This window comes from Tympanuchus pallidicinctus, unplaced genomic scaffold (assembly GCF_026119805.1).
Source record: "Tympanuchus pallidicinctus isolate F22 unplaced genomic scaffold, pur_lepc_1.0 scaffold2, whole genome shotgun sequence".
Classification (NCBI taxonomy): domain Eukaryota; kingdom Metazoa; phylum Chordata; class Aves; order Galliformes; family Phasianidae; genus Tympanuchus; species Tympanuchus pallidicinctus.
In genome coordinates this window covers 43,736,372-43,755,816 of record NW_026294721.1, presented here as the reverse complement: position 1 = coordinate 43,755,816, position 19,445 = coordinate 43,736,372, and the positions used below count along the sequence as shown (strand labels likewise).

The 19,445-nt window shown below is 49.6% G+C and overlaps 2 protein-coding genes across 9 annotated transcripts; one reads left to right on the top strand and one right to left on the bottom strand.

The window, feature by feature from the left end:
- Window positions 1-907: 907 nt before the first annotated feature.
- TMEM150C (transmembrane protein 150C) lies at window positions 908-14,633 on the top strand. Of its 7 annotated transcripts, none has more exons than XM_052682884.1 (9): window positions 912-1,013; window positions 1,190-1,303; window positions 5,484-5,568; window positions 6,496-6,549; window positions 6,658-6,690; window positions 6,797-6,864; window positions 8,512-8,639; window positions 11,031-11,208; window positions 12,418-14,633. In XM_052682884.1, the coding sequence occupies exons 3-9, from the start codon at window positions 5,489-5,491 to the stop codon at window positions 12,624-12,626; spliced, it is 750 nt and encodes a 249-aa protein (XP_052538844.1). In that variant the 5' UTR covers window positions 912-1,013; window positions 1,190-1,303; window positions 5,484-5,488; the 3' UTR covers window positions 12,627-14,633. The 7 variants fall into 7 exon arrangements, with proteins under 7 accessions (XP_052538845.1, XP_052538844.1, XP_052538841.1 ...); XM_052682881.1 differs by having other exon boundaries at window positions 913-1,013; window positions 5,487-5,568; XM_052682883.1 differs by having other exon boundaries at window positions 926-1,013; window positions 1,193-1,303; window positions 5,487-5,568.
- ENOPH1 (enolase-phosphatase 1) lies at window positions 14,379-19,440 on the bottom strand. Of its 2 annotated transcripts, XM_052682876.1 has the most exons (6): window positions 19,222-19,440; window positions 18,403-18,504; window positions 18,125-18,327; window positions 17,284-17,416; window positions 16,966-17,089; window positions 14,379-16,144 (listed from the first exon to the last, which is right to left on the bottom strand). In XM_052682876.1, the coding sequence occupies exons 1-6, from the start codon at window positions 19,438-19,440 to the stop codon at window positions 16,005-16,007; spliced, it is 921 nt and encodes a 306-aa protein (XP_052538836.1). In that variant the 3' UTR covers window positions 14,379-16,004. The 2 variants fall into 2 exon arrangements, with proteins under 2 accessions (XP_052538836.1, XP_052538837.1); XM_052682877.1 differs by lacking the exon at window positions 18,403-18,504.
- Window positions 19,441-19,445: the final 5 nt, after the last annotated feature.

Below are 19,445 nucleotides of genomic sequence, written 5' to 3'. Positions count from 1 at the left end.
GATTGGCCCCTTCTCCTGAGGATCAGTGATGGGACAACATGAAATAGCCTCAAATGGCACCAGGGGAGGCTCAGGTTGGATATTAGGAATAATTTTTTGTCAGAAAGTGGTGAGGTACTGGCACAGGCTGCCCAGGGAGGTGGTGCAATCATCATCCCTGGGAGTGCTGAAGAACCATGGAGATGTGGCACAGAGGGACATGTTAGGGATGGGTGTGTGGTTGAACTGCGTGATCTTAGAGGTCTTTTACAACCTTAGTGATTCTGTGATTCCACGACCAATGTCTGATGGTGGAGACCAAGATGGGACAAAGGTGGGATGGAAGGCCCTGGAAGCACATCAAAGAGATCTCACAGAGCAATCTGTGAAGGTGATGCACTGAGGGACGCAGCTCCACAGTCCTCATGCCCACGGCCCTCCCCACATGGAGGAGCAGCCCTGCAGCGCTGGGCCCTGCTGCCGCTCTGCTGCGGCCCATCCCACACCGCACGCTCCCACCTCCGCGCGCTGCCCTGGGGATGTGTGCTTTTATGAAGCCGTGATGAATTTCTGAAAGCTCTTGGTGTGCCACCGGCACCCTGCGTTTCCCAGCACTAGGAGGGACGCCACCTGCTCAGAAAAGAGCTCCTACCAACACAGTATCACAAGCACTCGGGAGTTCACCGAGAACGAAATTGCTTTAAAACCCCGTATGCCGCATTGTTTCCCTTCCAGCTTCTGCTGGGTCGAAGCGACGGGTCTTCCTTTCCGTTTGGAACCGGCGGGCTGCGGCTCTCAATCCTCGGCAGCTCCGCACAAGGATCACATGGACCTCGGACGCTAAAGCCAAAGGTGACCGATCCCAAAACCCCCCCGCAGGGGGCCGCGCCGCCGCCAGAGCCCCGCCTGGCCGAGGCGGGGACGGGGAGGGCGACAGCCCAGCCCCTCCTCCCGCCTCTGTCCTCCACCCTCCCCCGGCCGCTGCCGCCGTCGCCGCCGGGAGCGGAGGTTGGAGGAGCAGCCGCCGCCCTCAGGTAGGAGCCGCCAGCCCGGCGGCCGCCGGTGGCCGTTGGCGGCGCGCCTCGGGGCCGAGCGGGGCTGAGCCGTGCGTGGCTGCGCTCCTCCTGCGGAGCACCGGCGGCTCTCGGAGCGTCCGGCCGGCGCTGCAGCCTCGCGGCGCGGCCAGTTGCACACGTTTGTCTCCTTCCAGCAGCCCGCTGCGACGCGAGACCCCGATGCCAAAAAGGCGGGCCCGGCCCAGGACTGCTCCCAGGCGTCGCCTCCGGCTATAGCGCGGCCTCTCAGCGCCGTCCCCGCGCGGCCCGTGAGTACCGTGTGCCGGCCGCGGGCAGGGCACGGCCGTTTGGAGCGTGCGGGTTGTGCGCAGCCCCGGGGTTGGCGGTGTGTTGCCGTTGGGTTGGTCGTTCTCCCCCGGCTGTGAGGCAGGGAGAGTCGTCGGTCGAAGGCATTTGCTGCGGGGTTGCTGGAGCGTCCCCTACCCGTCCCCACGTGTCGCCTGGAGGCGGCCGTACCTTTTCCCATTCCTCTCTTAGGAGAATGGCATTTGTGTGCTGCACGGCCTGCGGCTGGGTGCTGGGGCATCCCGCCCCGCTGATGGATGGCGGGTTCGCGTAGTGCCGCCGTTTTGATCTTTATTGACCAATTCCTGGCGTGCCTTATCTCTGTCACTGCGCGCTCAGGACCTTGAGATGAATCCAAAAGGGCTCTGCTTTGTTGTGCTGGCATTGGTAGCTTGTGGGTGGTGCGTTGCGTCAGGTGCCTCTGTGTGTCCCTCCACTCACGGTGATCAGGCGTCGAGAGGCTGCGGTTATTCTCACTTGTGAAAAGCAACAGAAAGCTGTAGCGGGCCCTCCATTTAAAGCCAACAGAGACACCAAAATACAGCCTCGGTTTGTGTTGCTCCCTTCAGCTGCTGCCTAACGTCCTCTCTTTATGCCTTGCTGTAGAGTTGGAGCAGTTTCCTCCTTCTCCCAGCACTCTTGGCTCTGTGGCTATTCTCTGAAATGACTCAGTGGCCGGCTGTTGTGAAATGCCTCCTGAAGGAATGCTGCTCTGCTCTGTCATGCAGCTTGCGAATGGGCCCTTGAGATGCTTCTGCATGTCCTCGTCTTTAGAAATATTTGCAACTCCATTAGCATGGCAGTGTTGTCCTTCCTTGCATTAGCGTCTCTTGGCAAAATCAACTCCAGGAAGAGCCTGTGACGTTCTTGGCAGATGAAATTAAGATGCTTACATTAAATGAACTCGTGGCAGGATAGGTTTGGTGAGCTGCCCGCTGTTATTGAATTACCTACATTAGAGGAACAGGAGCTTAATTGCATGGGGGAGTACCATGGGGCAGTGACAGCAAGAACAAAGCGAATGGCTGATCGTGTGAGCAGGTTTAGGCATGAGAACTGGGATGGAGACAGCAGAGAAAGCCTATGCTGAGGGAAATCCCTAGGATCCCCAGGCTGGATGTGGCTCTGGGCAGCCTGGTCTAGTGGTTGGTGACCCTACCCATGGCAGAGGGGTTGAAACTAAATGATCATTGTGGTCCTTTTCAACCCAGGACATTCTGTGTCTTCTGCAGCAGCAGCCTTTGCTGCTCTGCACCCTGTCCTGAAATAGCAAGGTTCCTGTGATGCCAGCCTGAGGCCTTGTGTCAGGAGGGACTGGAAAAGTGTGGTGTGTGCTTTGGGGACAGCGGGCTGCCTCTGGCTGAGTTAGCTGCCCCACTGAAAACACCTTTTTGTCAGCCCTGGGTGCCCGTGTCAATGCAGGACCATTGGTTGCCTAAAGCTTTCCCTTTGCTGCAAACCTTAGAAATTAAGAGATGACAAAACAGGTGCATGCAATTCCAAAAAACCTCTCGAAGTTGATGTATTTATTTGGGAAAGCATGGGACTGCTGAGATGGCTGGTGCCATCATCTGGAGTTGACAGCTCAGATTTGGCATCACTGGTGGCAGCAGCACAGAGCAAAGCTGCAGAGGGGAAGATTGGCTCAGCGTCTTCCCCACAGAGCAATTAATTCTCCAAGAAATGGTTTCTACATTCCCCGAGGGGAATTTAGGTTATTTTTCCCACTTACCATTTTATTTTGGCTCAGGGGAAGGTGCTGACTGCGTTCCTTATTCTTTCATCCCTGGCTGCTGATGGTGGTGCTGGTGGCCTCCCCACTTGAAGACATGATCCCAAGACCCGAGCAAGTTACTGCAAAGGCTGAGAATGGTCTCAGTTAAACAGCAGTGCAGGGTTGGCATGTGCTAACCTTTGGTAAGAGGTGAGGAGCCACGTAATTTAGTTCTGCAACCAGTCAGTGTAGCAGGGTGCAAGTGTTACGTGCCCAAGCAAATCTTGATTTTAAACTATTCTCAGTCCACACAGAGATTGCTGAACATCCTCAGGCATGCATATGGCATGCCATTGAACAACACTAGAAAGTGTCTGGTCCAGCCATTGCCTCCATGCCCTACCTTGGAGGGGGCACCAGGGGTACGTGCACTCCTACCTCATCACAGTGCCCATGTAAGGAGCTGCAACAGCAGTGATGTCCTTCCCAGCCATGGACTGCTGCCCCCATCCCCATGTACTGCCCTTGGCTCTGCCTTGGGAGACAAGCCCTGTTCCACCTGCCTTTCCTCCCATCAGACAACACTGAAGTAGGTTAGGAAGGTTGTGATTTCTTGGCAGAGAGGCGCATTGGAAGGCAGAGGAGCTGTGGTAAGACGGTAATGAAGACAAGTGTTATTTCCAGTATCTGCTGTAGTCATGTCCGTGCGTTCTTTGTATCTTCCTGAGGGGGGAGGGTAAGCAACAAGATCTACTATCTTTGAGCTGAAAGAATTGTGCTGCCTTGGCTTAGTCCAGTAGAAAGCAGGAGAGCTGCACTAGCAGCAGTTACCTCGCAGAGGAAACGTGGGCTTTAACAGGAGGTGACATCTGCCTGCTTGCTCCCCTCCAGCCGGATGGGAACAAGGAGCTCAGCTGCAGTTATGGGATGCCACTGCATATTTATGGGCTGCGGGAGAAAAAGGCGAGGGCACTGCTCATAGAACAGCTGCAGCTGGAGCAGCAGGGCCATGGGGAACCGGAGTCTTTTGTGCAGGGAGTAGAATAGAGATGAGATGGGTGGGGGAATGTACTCCACCCACAGCAACAATTTCTTCTGTTCTGCTGCACCATGCTGAAGATCCATCTACATGCAGGAGCTGATTGCTCGCTACACTGAAGTATTTAATGCTTGCGTGGCTTCGTGCTCCCTGCATGCAGTTTCCTCTGCTCCCAGGCCAGGGAAGAGATCTTATTTTCTAGCTTATCCTTCTTTTACGGTTTGTGATTCAGCCTCGCTTGAGCCTTATGGTTTTATGTAAGCATGGCATGGCTCAGGGTGTGATGAGCCCTCTGGCTCAAATGGTGCTGTGTTGTGCCCCTCCAGCAATGTGCAGCATGCAGGAGGGCGGCACAGCTGATGTAGGGCTGCTGCCCTTGGGAAATCAAAGTGGGTGCTGGAGCGGAGAGCCTCCTGTTGTTCGCTTTCTGTTTGCATCTCTTGGCTGTGCTGATGAATCAATGCCTGAAGGAATGTTTGCGCAGGACAACGGAGTATGAGGAGGTATTTGATCCATTGTCAGAGGGCTCACAGGGTATACAAGGTGTTCTGTGTTTGATGCCTGGCAGCATCGTGGCACTTCTGAATTGCATGTATTGCAGGAATGGTCCCAGCGTCTCACAGCCTTGTCCAGTGGGATCTTGCCTGTAGGACAAATACTTCCTCAGGAGAGGATGTGCACAGCATCCTTAAGGCCCATGCAGCATTGCACAGCATCAAGAGCTGGTCCTGTTTGTCACACCTCATTCTGACAGCACTTGAGCTTGGCTCCCCTTTGGGAGCATGCAAACACCATGTTTAGCTGATTGCCGTAGCTAGGATGGGAGCTGGTCGTGCGCTTTGTGGGGGTGAGGAGAGAACATGTGCATCCGTCTCCCTTCGCTCTGCGGACTGTGCCGATATGATGTGTGTGGAATGGGTAATGATCACGGGAGGGAGGCTGTGCTGCCACGTGCCTCTGGAAAGGAGCAAGGAGTGAGAGCTGCGGGTCTCGTGGAATGACCTTATACAAACTGCTTCAGGAGAATGCTTTGAGAACTACCCCTGTTCTCGAGGTGCTGTTCTCTAGGAATCACAGAATCACAGAATGGCCAGGGTTGGAAGGGACCTCAAGGATCATGAATCTGCACCCCCCCGCCACGTGCATGTCTGAAAAGAGTTTCCCTGCTGCAGACTCTCTGTTCTTGTGCAGCGCAGCAGCTGCCTGCATTTTGCAGCTTAGCCCCTCACACCAGCTATAGTGGTGGGTAATGCTGGCAGTGCCTGTTGTGAGGTTGGTCTTGGTCCCTGCTGTGGGGATGCTCTTCTGCTTCCAGCACGGGTTCGGTAAGAGGTCTGATTGCCTGTGCCCTCTTCTTACTTTTACTTTCTACTTTACTCTTTGTTTCTAGCAGGTATGGACGGGAAGAAATGTAGTGTGTGGATGTTTTTACCCCTTGTGTTTACCCTATTTACGTCAGCTGGATTATGGATAGTGTAAGTTACCTGCTGCACTTCAGAGGGTGAATCTGTGGGGGATGCTTCAGTTTCTGTGGGGCTGGAAAGGCACTTGAGAGGGTCAAGGGCCAGTCCATGGAGGAGCATGTGCATTTCCCTGAGTTTCTGTGCTCCCCAGCCAAGTTTCTGACCTTTTCTTCCTCATAGCACACATTACTGGGAACTGCCAAAAAAAACAGGAGGCCAAGTTGCAGAAATTTCCCTCCATCACCTTTTCTGTAAATGACTCAGCAGAGCTCTTGGAGAAGTGCTCAGGCTCTGCTTTGGGATGAAGAGCCCAAACATGGAGCATACAGCCCCATACGGACAGCCTGCCAGCAGCATAATGCTGATGCCTCGCTTTTCTCAGCAGCCTTTTTTAACAAAAGACACGCAAGGTGTGCTTTTACCCAAGTGGGCTCCCCCCAGGCATGCAGGCAGACAACTGCAGCATGAATTTGGGAGTGAGAAGTGTGCAATCAGCAGCTCTGCTCAGCCCGAGAAGTGCTGTATTGTAGGATGTGACTTTGGCCATGGATCTGAAGGTGTTTTTCAGCAGCAGGAATAGCTTAAGCTGTTTATCTGAGCCTATTGCTGCTAAAACAGCTTTTGTGGAGGAAGCAGAGTGAACCAGGTGAATCAAGCGATCCAGATTCAAAATGAAAATGTTTCCTTGGGTGATTATTTTTAGTCCACTTTGGTAATCTGCTTCTCCACATGGTCATGCAGAGCAGATGTAACAGAAAGGCAGGCAACGGGCTGGGAAACAAAGCTGCCTGCTTGAGCACTGGCTGCCTCCTTAGGTTCTGATTTTGCCTGACCTTGTGTCAGTGGGCTTTAAGGTACTTACCAGATTGAGTGATATTTGGAATAGAAGCCAGAATGAGGTTTGAGGCTGTTTGTGTCTTTTTTTTTTCCCCCTCACAGATACTTTATAGCAGTGGAAGATAACAAAATTATTGCACTAAATGTACCGGAGAGGTAAGAGGGGTCTGTGGGCTTTGCTTTAATTAGTTGTTTTGTTAAAATAATTGATAAAATGGAAAAGAAGTTCTTGAATCTTAATTTCTGTGCGCTTGTGCCTTGTAGGAAACCTGGTTCCAAAAGGCCACCTTATATAAGGTGAGTGATTTTTATTTTTTTTCCCCTCTTATGGTTCTGATGAATAGCTGTTGTTCACACGTCTTTTGCCATCCTGGAGTTACAGTGGTACGCTTTGTTTTCCAAGTATTGCAGGTGATGCTCCTCCTGCGAGCTGCGTGTTTAGCCAAGTCATGAACATGGCAGCGTTTCTAGGTAGGAACCACAAGGAGAATTCTTTCTTTCTCTCTCGTAATTTATTGTAAGAAGTCATTGAAACATAAGTAATATCCAATATGCGTCGTTCTTAGATCTGCTGATGTGAATCCGTTACGCTGTGATTGCTGATGATTGAGCCAGGATTGTTTTGGCTTCATTTGTAGAAAGACAGAATGAGGCTGGATACGTTTGAGCTTCATTAGCCTTGAAGCTGTGTGATTGTTCTTCATTGCGTGGTGGGTTTCTGTTCTGTGCTACGAATTTGAATATCTCCATGCCATAATCTTACAACTGCAACAACTTATTATGCAGAAGTTGCCCTGCACCCCCACCCCTTCCCAGATTCCATTATTGAAGCTGTGAGAGCTCACTGGCTTCTTCCAGCAGCAGGTGTTAAAGGTAAAACACTCCATGTTAAATAGAAGGAATATCTGAAAAGTACAAATGCTTGGAAAAAATACCTGCATTAGGCTTTTAGAGTGTTTTCTACCGACACCTTTACTTATTTTGAACAAATTATCCCAAACTGAAATGTACAAATGATTATTTTAACTCGTGCTTGCTCTTATTTAGTAGTTCTTGCGCTGATCTTATCCTTTGTGGATGCTTTTTGGTGCTGCCAGTTTGGCTCTTTCTGCTGCTGCTATCAGCGAAAGACAGGATATTTCCTTTCTCAGTCTGAGAAATTGGGTTGAGTTGAGCTTTGAGGTGAATCCATACCAGTGTGTGTACAAGTAAGATCCCTTGACAATCTCAACCTGCCCTAACAAAAATGCAGCTTGGTAGTGCAAAATCCAGTGTGATGAGTTTCATTGTGAACCCTGACTTAAACTTCCTTGTTTTCAAGTATCACTTCTAGGGGGAGTGTTGGCATCCTTTAAGTTTGTTTTCATGTGGCACTGTTAAAAGGTCAGACCTTGCTTATCAAGCCAGGGTCTCAATTATTATAAACAACTCTGCTTCCAGCTTGTGGGCTGTATGGAATGGCAGGGACTGTCTTGGTGCTGTGATCTGAGTAGACATGAGGACAGAGTCACCTGAGCATGGGAGCAGGTGCTGTGAAGGAGGGCAAGAGCTTTTTGAAACCCAGCTCTACTGTCTGTTTTCATCACTGCTTCTCCCTGTTGCTAGAAGAAGTGAAACCAGGGAATCTCCAGACTGCAGATTTGTTTTTATGCTGTCTCTGCTTTATGGATGAGGCCAGGCTGGCCACAGTAGGTAGGATTGCTCTACTGCATTGAGGTGCTTCATGGCTGCCTTGAGCTCATGCCTGTGTTGACTTTGCCACTAGAGAAGAACCAGCAGAAACCACTAAAGCCAGAAACATTAGCATTTGTGGAAAATCAAAATGGCATATAAAGCAGGAAGGTGACTTTTTAATTCCCCTTTGTCAATCTTGTTGTCGTTTTAAGAAAAGGTCACATGGTTTCACAGGGACCGATATCTCTTTTGTAAGGCTCATATGCTGTAGAAATAACAGTAGAAAAGTGCAGGTGAGCCCCATTAGTCAGAGAGTAACTGCCCCTAGCAGTTAGCGGAGGATGGAAAACAGCTGTGAGCCCAGCCAGGTAACTTCTGCAGCACATTTTACCTAATGACCTACTTTGTACTCTTTCTTTCTTTCTTTCTTTCTTTCTTTCTCAGCACTCGTCGTTGCTGTTCTGCGCTTCATTCAGCTGAAACCAAAGGTGCTGAACCCTTGGCTGAATGTCAGCGGCCTGGTGGCGTTGTGCCTGGCCTCCTTTGGGATGACCTTACTCGGCAACTTCCAGGTACTGCACGCCAGGCTCACATTGCTGTGAGTGTGTCATAAGGCTCCTGCTTTTTAAGCAGGTCAGCCCAGGTCTTTGAACTACATATGTCTGGTTGTGCCCCAATCCTCCTCATACCCACTGTGCCAACTCTGCCTGCTGCTTATTGTGGCTCCAGAACATGCGGAGATGAAGGACGGTGGTAATTGTTCGTATATTTCATGCATGCTTGACCTGCTGAGAGCCAGAGCAGGGAGCCTTCTGAATCTCCTGAGCCCTGGGGTTTGGCGCAGATGGTCCTGCGTAAATGGACTGGGCTGGAAGTTTATATCTGCATCTGTGTTAGCAGATGCACAGCTGCCCATACACATTTAGCAGACATTTTAGTGTCCTTTGCTTAAAACATTTGTTGGTTAAACCTATCTCCTGCTTGTCCTCTGACTCCCATGAGAGGGATGCAGCAGAGAAATGCTGCCTCTCTCCCTGGTGTGATGGGTGCCTGGATGAGGTCCCTGCAATTCACCATCTGTTCTGCAATTGCTTGACAAGCAGTCAAGCTGTCAGCTCTGCAGCCTTACTCTGTGGGGTTGTGCATTCACTGTGATCACAAGTCTGCGTCTGTCAGGTCTGCAGTGAAAATCAAGCCGTGAGAGCAAGCAGGCTGCTTTGGTTTCCCTATCCCATTGCTTTCTCTGTTGTTCTGTCTCTTACTGGGACGCAAGTAAAGGGCCTCAGCTGCCAGGAGCAGAGAAAGGCTTCTCAGCTGCTTTTGCAGGAGGGGAGATGGTTTTCCTGCTAATACAGAAAAGGGACTTGTTTTCTGAAGGATTAGTAGCTGTTTGAGTTGTAGAGCAATTGTGGAAACTTTGTGTCCTTTACAGTCTCTCTTTTTTTCTGTGAGCTAATTTAACTGTTCTGGAGGTCTTGCTAACTCCATGGCCCAGGCCAAAAACCTGTAGGTTTACTTTTTCATGAGAGCTTCTCAACTAAGAATTACAAGGCCCTTGTACCACGTATAGGTGCAAGAAGAATATTTCTATGACAGGGACTAGGTAGTAGAAAGCAGTTTGGACATCTTCCTTTTTTCTCCTCTTCAGAGCAAATGCTTGTTCTTGTAAAGTGGATGCTGTGAATCTTTTCATGGTTATAAATTTTGGACTAATAATCCACTCCTTGTTAGTTAGGTGTATCTTTGCTTAGATCTTGTGCCAAGCTGTGAAAGCATATGGTAATGAGACTATAGCCCATACTTTTCCCTGCCTAATGACTGAGCTGAGTATGGCATTAAATCACATTTCTAGAAAATTACAGATTGGGTATTGGTATTTTAGAGTCACCATGAAGGCTGTAAGTCCCATGCAGTGCATGCTGCCTTGGGAAAACAAGCTCAATGCTGTTTTTGCTTCTACCATAATTTGAACCTGCTCTTTTCCAACAAAACCAAAAACCAAAAAAACAAAACAAACCCAAAAACCATGAAAAGAACAACCCTAAAAAAACAGAGAGGGAAGGGATCAGTGGAAGCAGGGTGACTACTCTGCTATTTCGCACATTGTGCATTGTTTGGGAATTGGTTAAATCATGGAACAGGAATCAAGGCTGCAAGGAGGAATTATGCACTGATGATTTATTATTTAGAAAAGGTTTATTATTTAAAAGAGGAGGGAAAGGAGAAAATGTTTAGCCTAAGCCTTGCCCTTAGTGAATGTATTTACATCCTGGAACGTATTTACATCCATTGCAAACTTTTGCTTGCAGAATGTGTCTGTCCTGTTCCTTTGCAGCACTGCATAGTCTCTGAGCCCTATGAGAAATGGCAGCCAAGAGATGGAAAAGCACTTGCACTCCACTGGGGATGAGCTTATGTTGCCTTAGACATCGGTGCTTAAGAGAGGTGGAAGAGGGAACAAGCAGTCAGCAGTTTGTGGTAGAAGCTTGCCAAAACAGAAGCTTATCTCTGCTAGCTCAGTGGAGGTGCTGCGGCTCTGGCAGCCCACTACCTGATGGCACTGCTCTGTGCAGCTGAAGGCTGCAGTTTGCTGTCGTTGCAGGGAGCTGAAAAGGCACTTGGCAGGTTGTCCTTGCCTGCCCTGACCATTGTGTCAAGCCAGAGAAGTATTTCTTCCTGAACTTTGCATCAGTAGGTCTTGTCAGGGAGCTGTGGAGACAATCTCCAGGAGGCTGCATTTTCCGCTGTGTTTGGTTTTGGACAGAGGATCTGCTTGGCTGTGACAGTTGCCAACTTATCTTGGTTATCTTAGACCTTACACTCCACCAGGAGAAATGATACAGCATCTCTATCTCACACCCCAGTGGTTCTTGCTCTCTTCTAACCTGCCCTCTCAGCTCTCCAGGGTAGCTAGCAGATGACTCCTGTGATATTCAGACAATCACTGTTTTCTCTCTTCTTAGCTTTCTAACGATGAGGAGATCCACAATGTGGGCACATCGCTGACCTTTGGCTTTGGGACCTTGGCATGCTGGATCCAGTCTGCTCTCACTCTCAAGATCAACCTGAAGAATGAGGGACGGAAAGCTGGAATTCCACGAGTCGCCTTATCGGCTGGCATCACTCTCTGCGTGGTGCTCTGTATCCTTTTGTTGTGTGCTATGGCACACCAGGTCCTGTCAGTGGCTGACTCTGCAGCAGGGAAGATTGGCTCTTACAGCCATCCTTGGAGCTCAGAGCATTTAGGAGCACTGCTCAGATTGTTGTCAAGGCACAAATCTGTGATCAGTTCGTTTTACTACCTCTGTTTTACAGGAGTGCACTACTTTTCTCATGGGCTACATGGGCTATACCCTTACTTCCCTCATAAATGTTTGTAAAACTTCTTAGTGATTTCCAAAGTGGCTACAGTAAGAACAGAACAACATCTGTTTGATTTAATGGCTACCAGCAGGTTAGCATTTGTAATCATGCCAAAGACCAAGATTAAAAACATGTTGAGAGCATAGAGGGATAGGGGTGGTAATCAGGTGTCTAAAGATTGTATGTGTGCTCCAGGGTTCTACAGCCAGTCATCCGCTCTAACAGTGGCTGTGGCATTGAGGAGAGGAGCTGCTGGCTCTATTGACTTCTGGTAAGACTACATGTGTTACAAATGGGATTTTGGTTGTGGAGTCTGCAGACACCCCAACCAGGTGTACATGGGGCTTCATGTTCATCCCTCGCTCAGCCCTTTTGTGCTCACTGGGGGGGCTGGGTTCAGTCACTGCTTAGTTGTGTCTATGTTAGTGCTGGGGTAAGTTAGAGGACAGGAAGAAATGGCTGGGAATAAGCTAATAAGTTATTTTGGGTAACAGCCCATTCTTGAAACAACTGTTTGTTTACCAATGAGGTTGTATGATCGTGTGTTCCTGGAGTGCAGAGGAAATTCTGAGAGACAGGAGAGCAGTAAGATTAGAGGGGGTGTGCAGAGAAGGTAGGAGTGTATAGTGGGAGCCCTCACAGCTTGCTGGCTCTGTCAGTGGCTGGTTTGATATTTAAGCAAGTCTTCTCCACACTTCTGTCTTAAGGTCTGTAAATGTTTATCAGTGGGAATTGGGACCAGAAGCCCTGACCAGCATAGAACAGCTGCTGCATTCCATAGGCAGTTCCCATCTTGTTAGATACCTGATGTCCCTTCCACCTCTGGCACCACACTCGCTCTTTATGATGGTAGCCAGGTTGATCATCATCCTGCTGATTCTGATTGTCAATATTTTATTGCCTGTCCTATTGGCTTTTCCCCTCTTGGACAGTGTCTCTATTCCCACAAGCATTCCCAGAATGTTTTCCTTGACCTTCCTTTTCCAGATTTCATCCTGATGGCGCAAGGCATTCACATGTATGCTGCCAGGATCCAGTGGGGCCTGGTGATGTGTTTCCTGTGCTACTTTGGCACATTTGCTGTGGAGTTCAGGCACTACAGATTTGAGATAGTTTGTTCTGAGTACCAGGAAAACTTTCTGAGCTTTTCCGAAAGCTTGTCAGAAGCCTCTGAGTACCAGACAGATCAGGTGTAGCCCGTCCTTTGGCCAGGGGGAGGGGGGCAGGTGCAGTCCTGCGGTTAGACATGACCTCATTTACACTTTTTTTGATGAGTTTGTTTTCCACGTGCAATCATTGTCGTATTGCCAAAGGGCTCTGAGGGTGGTTGCCTCATTAAGGGCCAAACAAAAATAGCTGCCTGCTGGAAGAGGACTGGATCCTTCTGAACAGCAGTGCCGGGTAGCACAAGTTGTTCAGTTTGTGCTGTCAGAGACTCTTTCTCAGCAGTTCCATCTCACACCTGCTGTTCAAGATGTTTGGCAGCAGGTCCTCACAATGCCCCTCTGAGATAGGCACTGCTCTGCCTGTCCTATAGGGGAGGAGATGAAGGAAACAGACCTGTCTGGGCATAGTCTTCAACGTTGCTGGTTCCTGAGTTGCTGGGCTGCACTTTTCGAATCTTTTTTGCATTGTTTTCTTTGCTGCTGATGGGAGTTACTTGGTAGGGTGAGAAGGAATGACTTTTTTCTGGACTTAAAACCGGACATTGGAAAACCCAAACTGACCAGCATTTACAACGAGCAGGTGGACGTTGCTTCCAGCCTAGAAAGCAGCTGATGGCAAAGCTGGATTTGGGAGAAATCATGAGAGACTTGGCTGATGCTACCTGGCAGCAGAGAGGACTGTGCCCACACCAGAGAACATGGCACAGGGGAGCACTGTGCTGGGCCTGGTGTTTCATGGGCTGCAATGGGGTCTGATGGAAGCCAGGTGCTGAATTAATAAGTGAATGCCTGTGTGCTCTAAAGATGACCCAGAAGAGTCTGCTCTTTTTAAATGTTTAGTGCTTCCACTACATATCACCTGTAGTATTTCAGTAACTTTTTGTTGTTCACAGAAGAGGTAAACATTGTGTTAGAGACACCGGACTTACCTACAATGAAAACAGTATAATTGCAGATGGGCTTTATTGTGTGTAGGGTTTTTAGTTGGTTTTGTTTGTTGGTGTGTTGCTCCTTATGCACTTACAAGTCAAACTTCAGACACATTTTTTCCCTGCTTGCAATCCAGACTTCTCCCTTGGCCAGTTTTCCTGAATGGGCTTCCAAGGGGTGTGAAGGCTGGGGGACTTGGCTTAAGTCACCAAAAGCAGGAGTGGCTTTGCTGTGCACTCCCAGGGGAGCTTAAAGTGGAAATATAACAAAGAGAAACATTTCCTGCAGACAAAGGCTGTGGTTAAAGCCTATCTCTGAAAATAGAGTTTGGGAAGGCTGCTGGATCAGCCAGGTAGCGGGTGGATCACACTTGTTTCCCATTTTTCTAGGCAGGCTCATCTTGGGTTTGCCTCTCTGCCTGTGCTGACATGGGGCATCACCCCTGTGGGAAAAGAAGCAGAATTGAAAATGGTGGCAAGAGGTGTTTGCAGGGGAACTCCTACCACACTATAGTATTCCTGACAGAAAGGAAAAGGGCACAAGGGCATTCAATGCTCTGAAAAAGGGCAGAGGCCTCTCCAGGAAGGACATATGATCAAGAAAGCTTTCTGTTAAAGGTAGTTGCCCTTTATGTGATCTTTCATGGCTCAGAACTTGTTTTTGGGAAGGAAGGTGCTGAGGCTGCGGGTTGGGGCACACCAGGTCATCTACAGCTCCACCAACAGTCCTGCACTACGTGGTGGGGGACAGGATGCAGGGGGACCCCTGACACAGGCACATGGTGGATGCATAGGGAGCACGAGCAGTGTTTTGTTTTAAGGGTGTTTTACTGTAAATAGTCCTCCTTTTTGGTTTTGTTTTGTTTTTTTTTTTTAAATCAATTTGGTTTATTGTTTTATACTTTGTAACAATTTTAACAAAGAAAAAGAAGGATGATGATTGTGACTTGATTTTCGTTTTCCTATATGCAATCCAAACTGAACTTCAGGTTTTTGGTAATAACTCTGTACATTTCTTACAGTATTTCTAACAGCACATTTCAGTACAACTAAGCGACAACCACTATACACATGACCACTAAATAAAGTGCTTTTATGGAGAAAGTGAGTTTTTATTTTTGTCCCCTATCCCATGCACAGCTTTATGAGGGCAAACACAGAACAGAAAATATTTACACTATCATGATACAAATTAACACTTAATGAAGCTGGGGATCATTCAGCCATGCAGGTACAGACTGTAGCAGTGCTAATTAGCAGGCTCTTTCCCGGAGGTGGATCATGCTCTACACAGCCTGGAAAGGCATTCACATTAGCTGCCTCACAGCTGCCATCAAGTTTTAGAAGGGCAGTGCTGGCATGATGTGTTTACCTCCTCAGATGCTTTGTTCTCTACGTAGCTACTTCAACAGGAGAGCTGAAGATGTGTACCAGAGCTCAGGAAGGCAGCGTGTGTGCTGGCAATCTGTTGTGGCCGTTTCATTACCAGAGCTGTGAGGGGCAAGTTCAAGCACAACTGCACAGCAATTAGTAAGTAGTGGGTGATACTCTTGAGCTGAGTGCCAGCGACAGTGTGTCAGACCACCACTGTTATTGCTTGATTCAGCCTCCTGGCTTCCACCAAGTCCCTCGTCAAATCATGAGACAGACAGGGACATGATGCTGCTTCCTCAGCAAGACAGGCTTGTCTGTCCTAAAGAATGGACAGGGAGGGCAAAAGCGGGGAAAAAAAGTGGGTTTTTTGTTTGTTTGTATTCTTAAATAGATTTGTCCTTTAGGTGCTGGGATCACTGGTGACAGGCAGCAAAGCTAAATACAGGGAACACGATGTAAACAAAGCTGCGGCTTTATTGACTATAGAAGGAAAAGCTCCATGACTGTTGCTATAAATTGGCATGGTTAAAGTAAGGCGGGTGAAAAGATCTCTGGTTTAACTCTCATTCAATGCAGCAGGATGTTTGGCAAGGTCTGCTCACAACTGACCAGCAATAGCTGGCTACTGAGGAGCGATGGTAGTTTGGGCAGAAATGCAGCCAAGCTGGCTGTGGTGTCAGCCTGTTGGATCCCGCAGACCCACATCACCTGGCAGCAACATGAGGTGGGTCCAGAATTCAATTTTTAAAGAACTTAATTCTTACTGTATGCTCTACTTCATTCTCATGGGCTGACAGTGTCACTGTAAGCAGTGTCAGCACACAAGTCATACTGTTTTGTACCTAGGACCTGCTGTAGGTGTAGCCAAGATTTAAGTCATTCTCTGTATATACAGCTTGCCTGCAGCAAGGACTAGCTGTCTGTGGCAGCCGTAATGTACTGCATTGGGAACCCCACACCATACTCTCCATCCATACCTGCATTGGCTGTGGGTCCAATACATGACGTGGGTTTGGTTTTACATTCTGGTCATGGACAAAATTACTTGAAGTTACACAAGGACAACTCAGGTGAAGCACAGCCTTCTGTGTGTGCATCACCTTCCTTAAGTAGAGGAAGGCAGGAAAAGTTCAGTGAAAGATGAGATGAGGCTGTAGTACGATTTCTCATCATCTGTCAGTCCTGCGTTACCAGGTCTGATGACCACAGCCACGTGAGTGTCCGCTTCCTCGGCTGCGTTTGCTTCTGAAACAAATAAGAAAGGGAGAGAGTGAAGATGTGGAGATGTGCTTTGTGATTTCACCACAGGAGGGCCCTTAAGGCTTGAACAGCCCCATAAAACGTGCTTTTTAAAGGTTAAGACTGACAGCAGTGTTTGCTGGTGGCACTGGCTGAAGTTAGCCAGCCCAACACCCTGCAAGCCTGCAGCCAGTCCTCGCAAGCTCCCTTCTCACCCCAAGCACAATAAGAGGCCCTGGGGCAGGCTCTGCAGGGACAAGGAGGTTACTGAAAGCTCTCACTAGAAGTGCTGCTTGAGCTGAGTAGGAGACTGAGGCTAACTCCTCGGACTAAGCTGGCTCAGACCAAGGTATCGGCCCATTTCTGTCAGAAGATGTTCCCAGGATAGCCAGTAAGAGGTTTCACCAATCTGGTTTCCTAGGAGTTGAGCCTTGAAGACCAGGATCAATGTTTTCCTGCTGCTGTGCAGCACAACCAACCACTGACCAACCATACCAAGCACAGCAGGCATCGCTGTTCCCAGGGGAAGCTGAGTGCAAGCCACAAAAACTTCTGACCCTGTTTGCAAGTGGGGCACACCGACTGCTTCAGCAAATGATCCACTCTGCTTTAACACTCTCCTTGTTTCCTGGGGCAAGGACAGGTTTTCTGCTTGGCCTATTTTCCCTCACTGCACAGTGTCACACACAGATATCCCACTGCCCTGTGCAAGCCTGAACGCTTCAGGAAGAAGCACAGCAGTGACAAATTGGGTGCCCTAGAAGCAAGGAGGTCTGCAGCATCACTGGATGGCTGTGACAAGTCCTGTGAGGCAGCAGGTCACTTACCTCGAGGGACATCAGTCAGGAAGAGAATGTTGTTAGTGTCACATCCTATACTTGCAGCAATCCTTCGGTAGCTCTCGCTTTCTACCTTGGGACCTATTTTGGTGTCAAAGTGGCCATCAAAGAGCTGAAAGACAGAGAAAGGCAAAGGCTGGACACTATATGAGAAGCAGAGAGCTAAACTGCTGATAATCAAGGCTCCCACACTACCCTGCTTTCCCATCTCAGACTCTACTGACAAAATGTCACAACACAAACAGCCATAGGATGGGTCTGCTCTGTAGGTGAAGAAGCCATGAGGAAGATGGTAACGTTATCTACCTCTAGAATATCGCCTTCTGTAGAGTATCCAAACAGAAGCTTCTGGGCTTCAACACTGCCCGAAGAATAGATGTAGACCTTCATCCCAGCTTCCCTCCACTTCCGGATGGCTGGAACCACGTCCTCAAAGACTCTGCAGCAAAACAGGGCAGCAGGTAAGGCAGGCCCAAAGGCACTGGAGGATGCTTCCAGAGGGATGCGCTGCTTCTAGAGGGATCTATGCATCCCAGGAATCCCTCAGAAGGGCAGGGAAGAAGTAGGATGTAGCAGACGGATGGGGAGAGGTGCTGGAGGAATTCAGCTTTAACCCATGCTCAAAGAGCAGCCTTCCCACCAGCACCGTGCGGCCATTGGGCCAAGATCTGAGAGTGCTGCCCCAAATAGACACAGGGCTCCCAACAGCCACATAGGGAAGTGTGGGACTGAGTTTTGTAGCCTTGTCGCAACCAGCTGGCCTCTTTATCTCCAGTTTCTCAGTCACGTGCTCAGTGCTTTGGTACATTAGCTGTTTAACAAAAGAAAAAAGTAATTCAGTCATTTTATAGTGATTTACGTGTACGTGGAGTCAGCCAAAAATATTCTGAGGCTGCTGTATAGCACCTGCAAGGCCCACTCTTTGGATGCTGTCAAGCAGTATCGCTAAATCCACAGCGATTGGGCCACTGTAAGATAATTCTCCCTGTTTATAAGGCAGCAGATGGGAAGGCTGTCCTTCTTGACTTCTCTGTGGAGGCACTGACCCTACCTACATCCGTTTGTGAGTTCAGGGCCCAACGCAGCCCCTCTCCTGCTGGATACCAGGAACAGGGCACCTCGTGCCTGCTCCTTCACCATTACTCACTCTCCCTTCACCAGCCCCGTGGCATAGGCCGCTCTCCACATGTGTCCCTGCAGCTGCTTCAGCGCCGTGGTCTTCCTGTCCAGAGCCATCTGCCAGTGCACGTTGTCCACTACTGCCCGGATGACGCGCTCCAGCTCCTCATCCCCACTGCCGCTTTCCAATGGGATCGGCACTGCTCCGTCCAGGCCTGAGTCCTCCTGGGCCTGGGGACGGGGAAAGTGAAGGACCAGGACAGACAAGGAGCCTCAGCGTGACCCAATGCCACGAGGTGCCCTCACCTGCTGCCTCAGGAGCCCCACGTCCCGCTGGCACTCCTCCTCCTCCCAGTGCGCACGCAGGTACTGCTCCACGTTGTCTCTGATGTAGGGGAACAGTGTCTCCTGGCAGCACACGCAGACATGAATATGGCAGCTCAGAAACCAAAACCAGAGAAATGCTGAAAGAGCTTTAAAACCTTCATCTGAGTGCCGGTGGTGGGGTGGGAGCAAGCAGGGCAGCGCTGGCATTGTGGCCACTGAGAGCAGTGGGGCCACCATCATCACTTAAAAAAACCCCACTAAAATCTGGAAACGCCACCAAAGCCCCTCTAACCTACTGAAGTGTCTAAAATTACCAAAATTGTTAAAAACTACCATAATCGTTAAGAGCCACGCAAATCCTTAAAGATTACCGGAGTCCCTGGAACCCTGTGAAATCCCCAAAACCACCTTGAAATCCACTGTCCTCACTTAGGATTATCAGAATCGCTAAGACCCATCGATGAAAGCCATCGTAGTCGATAAAAACCTACCAAAATACTTAAAATGACACAAGCACAATAAAATAACCCCTCAAACAGCCGCCCACCATAAAACCATCAAAATACCTAAACCCACCCCAAACCCACCGGTACACCTAAAATCACCAAAACCCACGCAATCACAAGAACCCCTCGAGCCCACCAACGTTCCTAAAACCCGCGGTCATTCCCGGAGCCCACCCAATCACCAACGCCGCTAAAAACCGAATGTGAAAACCACTCACATCATCCAAATCCCTGAACCCCCTCTCCCCCCCCAAAACCCAAATCTCTCCCGCCTCCGCCCGGGGCCGCGCACCTGCACGAAGGCGATGGGGGTGGTGGTGCCCTCCACGTCCAGCAGGATGGCGCGCACCCCCGCCGGCACCGGCAGCACGCCCATGGCGGCAGCCAGCGGAGAGCGCGGGAGGCGCCGCCGCAGGGGGGCGCTGCAGCATTCCCCGGGAGGCGCTGATTGGCTGCCGTCGCCTCTATATAAGGGCGGCGCAGGCGGTGCCCGGATCTCTTCCGCCGCCATTTTCT

What these genes read in the sequence shown, in the direction of transcription:
- TMEM150C (XM_052682885.1), top strand. Translation starts at nt 5,489, where the DNA reads ATGGACGGGAAGAAATGTAGTGTGTGGATGTTTTTACCCCTTGTGTTT. An exon ending in AAAAGGCCACCTTATATAAG is followed by an intron (nt 6,691 to 6,796) that starts GTGAGTGATTTT and finishes TTGTTTTCCAAG; the next exon opens with TATTGCAGGTGATGCTCCTC. An exon ending in CCTTACTCGGCAACTTCCAG is followed by an intron (nt 8,640 to 11,030) that starts GTACTGCACGCC and finishes CTCTCTTCTTAG; the next exon opens with CTTTCTAACGATGAGGAGAT.
- ENOPH1 (XM_052682876.1), bottom strand. Translation starts at nt 19,440, where the DNA reads ATGGCGGCGGAAGAGATCCGGGCACCGCCTGCGCCGCCCTTATATAGA. An exon ending in CCCCCATCGCCTTCGTGCAG is followed by an intron (nt 18,505 to 19,221) that starts GTGCGCGGCCCC and finishes GTGTGCTGCCAG; the next exon opens with GAGACACTGTTCCCCTACAT. An exon ending in CAGAAGGCGATATTCTAGAG is followed by an intron (nt 17,090 to 17,283) that starts GTAGATAACGTT and finishes TCTGTCTTTCAG; the next exon opens with CTCTTTGATGGCCACTTTGA.